This window comes from Cuculus canorus, chromosome 3 (genome assembly GCF_017976375.1).
Source record: "Cuculus canorus isolate bCucCan1 chromosome 3, bCucCan1.pri, whole genome shotgun sequence".
Classification (NCBI taxonomy): Eukaryota; Metazoa; Chordata; class Aves; order Cuculiformes; family Cuculidae; genus Cuculus; species Cuculus canorus.
Window position 1 is genome coordinate 87,250,874 of NC_071403.1, and position 7,935 is coordinate 87,258,808.

Below are 7,935 nucleotides of genomic sequence, written 5' to 3' on the forward strand. Positions count from 1 at the left end.
CCAGGAGATCAGCCTGGTATGGTAGGGAGTTAAAGGAGCTGGTATTAAGGAGTCAGGTTGTTAGACAATCTCCTGACAGAAGTCAGGCAGGGAGCCCAAATGAGCAGATCTACGTTTCTGAAATCAGGGATTTTTCTTTCAGCTACAAAAGGAAAGGGATGCAAGGTGGCGGAGGAGAACTGCTTTTGTGCGTGGACAGTAAGTGTGCTTGCAGGAAGAAAGGGACCAGACTAACCTGTAAGGCAGTTGGTGGTGATTATTTGGAATGACTAAGTTGGATACACAATTTAAATCCTCAAAGAGTCCTCAAAACTGGAAATGGATGGAGAAGAAAATGCCGAAGTGTATTTGCAGGTGGGGATTACGTGGTGTGAAATTAGAGATCTCAATAAAGAGTGTGAGGACAAAGTATAACTCAACTAAGAAGGAGAAAAGAAGGGTAAAAAGCAGAAGAAATTGTGTGGCACTTTCCTTGCACAAGCTATACTTGTTAGGATAGGCTAACGCACAAACACAAGGGTAACGCACAAACACAAACCAAATCAATAGCCAAGAAGAAAAGGCTGACAACAAAAAGCAGGGTTCACAGCAAATCTAAACTCAAAGAGATCCTGAATTAATCTGTAACTATCTCTTTTCTGCCATAAGATCATCTTTAACAATTAAAAGCACTTAGGTGCTCACAAAATCCTCTCTTACCACCAATGCAAAGCAAGGAAATGAATCGAGCAATTAGACAGGCTGACCTTGCACAGGCAAGTCCCAGGATTTCTACAGCAACCCGTTAAGTGCAGTTCTTTCAGTAGCCTTCAGCACCCAAGAGTTTGCTGGAAAGCAGCGACCACAAGGCAAGCAGACTGGTGTGAACTGTGGAATCACAAAAAACTCATTTCTCTCCTATGCACAGTCCATGCCAAACCTTAAAATTCCTGCAGCATCCAGTTATGAAACTACAATAGAAGAGAAAAATAGATGGCTAAAGCCTTCAGGAAAAAAAGATCAAGCATTACTTCACTTCCAAAAGAGAAAGATGTATATTTGAAAATACAGAAACTACTTTAGACCATACCTAATTGATACAAAACTAGGCAACTTGCCTCATGGAAATTAAGCCTGCCTTCAATTAAGACAGCATAAAAGAAAAGTTTAACCCTTTTAGAACATCATGCCTCGCTGTATTTTTAAGCAAGATTAAAAAGCAAAGCAGTCCATATAGGAGAGGACAAGCATCACAAACACTGTAAAAACATAACATATTTCCTTATCTCTAAAGCAACTGCTGAATGGCAAGTCCTGTAGAAAAGCTTCCTTACGTTTACTCTTTTCCAGGGTTTTCAGGCACTTAGTAACTACGTTCAGGTGAGCAGCTTTCTTGCTCATAAAAGCATCTAATGCCATTGCCACACAAGGGGACTTGGCAACTTCAGCTCTGTAATTTAGGCCATTCTTTGCAGAAATCAGTGAATACAGCATTTGAAGACTGTATTGAGTCTTTGACTCGCAAAATACCACACAAAAATACAGAAACATAAAAACCATCCTAGAGAGCTCATGTGTTCAGCACTGGATGCTTCAGCAGCTCTGTAAAACAGATATGACAGCTTCAGGTCTGAGTACTGGAAAGAAACTCTAGTCCAAACGAACATTTTCCTCCTGTGCCTGGGACAAACCTCAACTCAGTCACCTGACACAGGCCTCCAGCAACTGAGAAGCCCTGGGATACATATGAAACGCATGCTGAGCTGGCAGGCTTGACACAGGATCAACAGGAGACCAGAGCCTCTCCAAAGTGGCAGCTGAACTGGCAGAAAACCCAAAGACATCTCAAACAGCGCTTAGACACCAGTGTTCAGACAACTGAGTGGGATCCCCTATGCAAGCAACAGTGTTACATCTGGCAGTGATGGCCAGCACACACCTCTCACACACATCGTGCTGCTCCAACAGCACGGAAAAGCAAATACAACACAACCTCTTTAGGAGAGGCCTAAAACAAAATGCATGAGACCAATTTCTGGTTTTATTCAATGGCTCTGCATGGAAGATAAGGACTAAATTAACTCTCTCGTACCACATACAGTCCCTCCAGGCCTGGACTGGTGAGGCTAGGAAATCCTGCGCTGTCCCAGCTCATTGCAAGGGATGACCCACTTCAGCACTGCCAAAAAACACCTTTCAAAAACATCAAGCCCTTCTATGATTAATGCAAAACATGACATTTCCACAGTAGCAGGAGTCACTAATTCATGTTAAAGACCAAGGCCATGTTTATTTTTTTTTTAATGAAAGGCTCTAAATGAACTGACTGCTCAATTTTTTCAAAAGTACTGAGCAGCCACAATAATTAGGTCTGGGTCAGCGGGAGCAGCCAGAATGCCACAGAAGTGACTCAGTCCTGTTAATTACCTGAAAATAAGGCTTTTCTAATAAAAGAGTGACAACGCTAGACACTCCATCGCAACCTGACTCCCCAAAACACACCATCAATGAAAAAACAATCATATGAGAGCAGCCATCTTTAATCATTAACAGGGACAAGAATCAGAAAATATAGAGTAGTAAAAAAAAGGAATGGGAGTTTCAGCTTATGCTGGACAAATGCTGCTGCACCTTGAGTTAATCCTTTTAAAGAGTGAAGCAGCAACACCAGAGTGGCACTGACTTCCCATACAGCCAGCATAACTCCAGAAACAAGAGCAGGAGCTGTATTAAACACTACGTTAAAAATTCAAATCGATACAAGTCCAGAGGATGTGACAAACAGTATTAAAGCCTACCAGAAATACACCCAACTTGCAAACTACACATCATCAGTTACAAAAATATTCTGGAATACAAGCCATTTGCTGAAGAGTCAAATAAATGTAAACTCAACAGAAGACAGCAGTTCCCTGACAGGCACGCAGCCCATTTTGGGCATGCACAATCCTTGCTCACAGAAATGTCTCAGTTCAAGTGTGTTTATGACTACATTGTCGTTTATTTTAAAATATGAATGGAGCATTCTTTTCCTCCAGAAACACTGAATTATTAAAATGCCAGCACATTAAAATAACTTACTGCTTACTACATTTTGATCAAACAAACTACAGACTATAGCACTGACACTTAATACATATTGAGTGCTTTCAGCAAGAACAGCATATGGAGTTCATTTCTTCTGGTTTTGTCTCACATGGGCCAAACACAGAAATGAGCTTTAGAAACAGAGGAAGCAGTGATTCCTCAGCATGTGCAAAACTGGAAAGACATAGCTGCGGGTTCTCAAAACAGGTAAATATTTACTCTTTTGTTTCATACAGGAGTTCCACTTATGGCAGAGATATTGTATTTTAGCTCGCATGCTTAAAGGACATTTTTGTTAAGGTTCTCCCAACAAGAGGAAGCAGGACAGAAAAGCCTACAATTTAAATGGCTGAGTGATTTTTTTCCCCTATTGTTATTTTTCCTAGAATTCATCCACATTTCACCACCATTCCATTGCTTCATCATAACCAACACAAGTACTCATCTTGCACATATTAAATTCAAGGATGTAAAATTAAGATTCAGAAAGACAATCTATTTTTAAAAAAATATTTGCATATCAGGTTTTGAAAGGCTGTTTCGCTACTTCATATGCAGGCATTTTTGCTAGATGGACACTCTAATTTATGATTCAACAACAAGCTAACTGTTTCTAAAATGACAAGATGGTTCACAAGAGAACTTTTGTGTGCGACTTTTTCTTAAATCAAGTCAAAGTTAGCAGCAGATCCAATCTGAACGTTCCCCTGCAGCATTATCATACTTCAGTACTGAAGCATTCTGCAAATTCTCAAGCAAGGAGTGAGTCAAAGTGAAAATGAAAGCCAAAACAGGCTAGTTCAGGCAAACAGAACATAAAAAGTAATAAACACAACTGCTGGAATAAATAATAAACCAAAATTACTGTGGAAAACTCTTTGGCCTGAACTAAACAGAAGATTACCTGAGATAATCACAACAGCCTCTTTCAACTTTTAAAATGTTTCCATTTGTAGTTTATTCTGTGAAAGAAAGTTCAACTTCCAAAACAATTCTGTTTCTTAACAATCTTTAAAATTATTTCAAGCAGGAAGATAACTTGTTAAAAAATTTTTTTTAATCTGACGGTGTTGCTTTAAGACAGAGCAAAGAGCAGCCTTCCAGCATATTTGACAAGAGATTTCCAGCTCGAAGAGACAGAATTTAAATTTGTAGAGGCAATTACTCATAATCAGTGAGAGCAGCCAATGCAAGTGCCAAACTTGCCAACAAGAAGAAAGGCCAAGTGTTAGAAAGGAGGCTGCAGTCTATTGCAATGTGATTTGAACATCTCAGTCCACGAGGTTTGGAAAGTACTTTCTCTGTCCCCCAACGCCGCAGGCTCACACTAACATGAGGAATTATGACAGTAAGATCAATATTCCAAGCACATAAAACAGCACTTAAGTATTTGTATAATGGAGATCTTTGCTTAGCTATTTAAAAGCAGCTTCTAGTTATCCCTAGCAGATTTATTTAAGCTCATTTTGTATAGGAAGGAAGATGTGCCAGACCCATGCCATTAACAGTTAACTGCTGTCTAGTCAGCTCCAAAGCCATCCAACAGGACCAGCACTGCACAAACTTCTTGTCTGACTAAACAAATACCTTCAGACAATCCCCAAGGATCTATCTCTTGCCTCTTCCCATTTAAAGATGGAAAGGAACAAGGAAGGAGGAGAGACAAGACATCTTCAGGTTAAAAGGTCAAAATCAAAATGGGTATTGACCCCAGATTAAAGCACCACCATTTTCAGGGCTGATCTCAAATGTCTCAGTCAAGTAACAATAGCATCAGCAGGTAATACTCAGCACCAAGAGTTGAGTTGGAAAACATCTCCTGGGAAATACTACAACAGAACCAACAACCAAACCCACACCAATAATTCACAGATGCCAAGCTAATAAACGCACCGTCCTCTGCACAATAACCACATCAGCTAAGGAAATCAAAGTACAGAACAAAACCAACAGGTCCAAGGTAAGTATGCAGCAAAGCAAGCACTCATCAAGACAGACAAGGACCCCAAACAGCTGCTTCTGCAACAGGCAGGCAAGAGAAAGCGAGGGAAGGCACGATCAATGCATGCACATCAAACAATACAAAATGAGCTACATCCTTCCTATTTCAGCACTGGCGCCTTACTCCACCATTTGTGCAGCAACATGAGCCACTTCTTACCATTTTTTGGTGCACTCGACCATCAGCTCCTGGTAAGAGGCCACAAACTGGAACTTGGATGCATGTTTCCCAACACGCTGCAGTCTTTTCCAAACTGAAGCCATGATGGTGAGAAAAATCAGTATTCTTACACAGCTGCGAGTCTGCGAGTATGTCAAAGAGTGTGTGTGCTCAATACTAGCAGATTTATATACCGACACAGTAAAAACAGTACATGAGGAGCTTGATGGGATGTCTACAATTCACATTCTGCCTCTCCCTTCTTCACGGTAAATCCCATTCCAGCTGAACAGCTCATGACTGGCCAGGAGCAGAAAGGTAAATGAAATGAAGTTCTCTCAGGGAATCATCATTCCTCACACAGCAGATGATGTGGAGACTGCAGGACTGGAAGACAAATAAGAGAGAAAGCATTGGTTAATACAGCCCATGCCGCAATCACACATGATCCCGTACCTTTCAAACGACTACAACAAACCACAAAAACATACCTCCTTTCTGTTGTCACCCCCCTCCTCCAATTAAATAAGTAAATAAGAATGCTGCAGCAATTTCAGGAATGCAAACCACGAATCTGTTTGGAAACATATCAACGTGCCCTTTTATCAACACCATCATAATTGGCAACAACAACAAAAAAAAGGGCAGGTCAGGGCCACACGGAATCCTTACGAAGCATCTCCGGGAAGCAACGCAAAGTGGCTGAGGTGCTGCCAGCAGGCACCCGGAGGGAGGGACACGGGCAGATGAAGACAAGTTCTTTGTCTTGATGACAAAAGGTGTAACAGTTGTTTCCTCTCTGTCTCTCTCACACACACACACCTCTCGCTCTCGTTTCTCTTTCCAAGGAGAAACAACAGCCAAGAAGCAGGCAAAGGAGCGTTACCACCTAAACGCCAAGGTGAGGAGGAGGAGGATGGAAGAGGAAAGGGCATTTTCTGAGCCCTGGCCGCCCAGGATTCCGCACCTCCCTCCCCGCATCGCACTGACATCCAAACGCCTTTCCATCCCACACCGAAAAGCGCTCCTACGGGAGATGAAAAGGGAAAGGGGGACGCCCTATAGGCTCCTCTCACTCCGGAGGACAGCGGCGCCCTGAGCAGGGGGACGGGCAGCACCTGCCCGGAGGCGCCGCCCCATCCCGACACGCGGCTCCCGGCACTCACCGGCCCCGCGCGGCAGCCCCATCCCCGCGGCGGCAGCGCCCCGTCCTTCTGCGGCCTCACAGCGAACCCCGGGCACCCGCCACCGCCGCTCCGGGCAGCCAGCCCCGCTCACGCCGCCACCATCGCCCTCCTGCCGGCGCCGCGCCCCGGCCCCACTGCACCGCCCCCGCCCCCGCACGCCATTGGCTGCCGCCGCCCGTCACTCACCCGCGGGCCAGGGACGCGGTCCGCGCCCAGCGGAGACGGGGCGCCCGCACGCCCTCCTCTGATTGGCCCAAGCGGCCGGGGAGGCGGGGCTTAGGTAAGACAGAGCCTTTCGATAGGTCAGCGCGGACGCCCGTCGGCGCGAAGACGCCCGGCGATTGGCTGCGGCGCTGCCCAAGGGGGGCGTGGCGCGCTCTAGCTCTCGGCTGCGAGCCGGGAGGGACGCGCGGCTGGAGGGGTGGTGGTTGAGGGAGAAGGGTGATATGCAGTGCAGTGGGGTCAGCCCGGCCGCGCCTCTGCCCGTGGGGGTGGCCAGAGCCAGCCGCCCGTCCCCGGTTCCGATGCGAAGCGCGGTGTGTCCCGGTGCGGGGAGACGAGTCCCTCTTTTGGGACTGCGGGGCCGCGGTTCGGGAGGAGCTGGAGGAACATCCCAACCCGCGTCCAACGAGCAGGAGCACGGGGACATCACGGTGATGTGGTGGAGGTCTGAGGGAGGCTGCGAAATTGAAGCCTCGGGGCTGTGCGGTCCTCACTGCTCTCCCTACAGCAAAGCAAACGGTGTCCAAGCCAGATCCACAGCTCCTCATCCCACTTTTTCGCCCGTTTTCCCTAGGCAGCCTTTTTCTCCACTGGGATGGGCAGGGGCTGCCGGTATTCAGTGCCTGGGGTGGAAGGAGAGAAAGAATGTGGGCAGCCACGGGCGCAAGCTGAACAAGTTACTTTGGAAAAATATGGCCATTAAAAACGTGAGCCCTTGGTTTATAAAGTGTTAGTCTTCATTCCTTGCCTTCTCTCAAGATGGATTTTATTATCCAAGCTGCCAGAGGGTGTGCATTTTCTAGCTATTTGGAGCTGTCCTGGAAGAGGCAGTGATTTTTTTCATTCTTAAAGTGTCCAGTTCTGGAATCCTCAACATAGGAGGGATATGAAACTGTTGGAATGGGTCCAAAGGAGGGCTACAAAGATGATCAGAGGGCTGGAGCACCTTCCATATGAGGACAGGCTGAGAGAATTGGGGTTGTTCAGCCTGGAGAAGAGAAGGCTCTGAGGAGATCTCATAGCGACCTTCCAGTACTTGAAGGGGCTACAGGAAAGCTGGAGAGGGGCTATTTGTAAAGGCTTGTGGAGATAGGACCAGGGGGAATGGGTATAAACTGGAGAGGCGCAGATTTAGGCTGGACATTAGGAAGTATTTCTTCACTATGAAAGTGGTGAGACACTGAAACAGGTTGCCCAGGGAAGCTGTTGCTGCCCTATCCCTGGAGGTGTTCAAGGCCAGGTTGGATGGGGCCTTGAGCAGCCTGATCCAGTGGCATGTCCCTGCCCATGGCAGGGGGT

The 7,935-nt window shown here is 46.0% G+C and overlaps 1 protein-coding gene across 11 annotated transcripts in view; it reads right to left on the reverse strand.

Moving 5' to 3' along the window:
- The window catches only part of EHBP1 (EH domain binding protein 1), a 219,885-nt gene extending 213,342 nt beyond the window's left edge, over positions 1–6,543 (reverse strand). For all 11 annotated transcript variants that reach the window (XM_054062090.1, XM_054062084.1, XM_054062083.1 and 8 more), the window contains exons 1-2: positions 6,394–6,543; positions 5,228–5,614 (exon numbers count right to left, since the gene is read on the reverse strand). In XM_054062090.1, the coding sequence (XP_053918065.1) occupies positions 5,228–5,331 (104 nt within the window). In that variant the 5' untranslated portion in view covers positions 5,332–5,614; positions 6,394–6,543. The remainder of the gene's footprint in view (positions 1–5,227; positions 5,615–6,393) is intronic.
- Between the last annotated feature and the right edge of the window lie 1,392 nt (positions 6,544–7,935).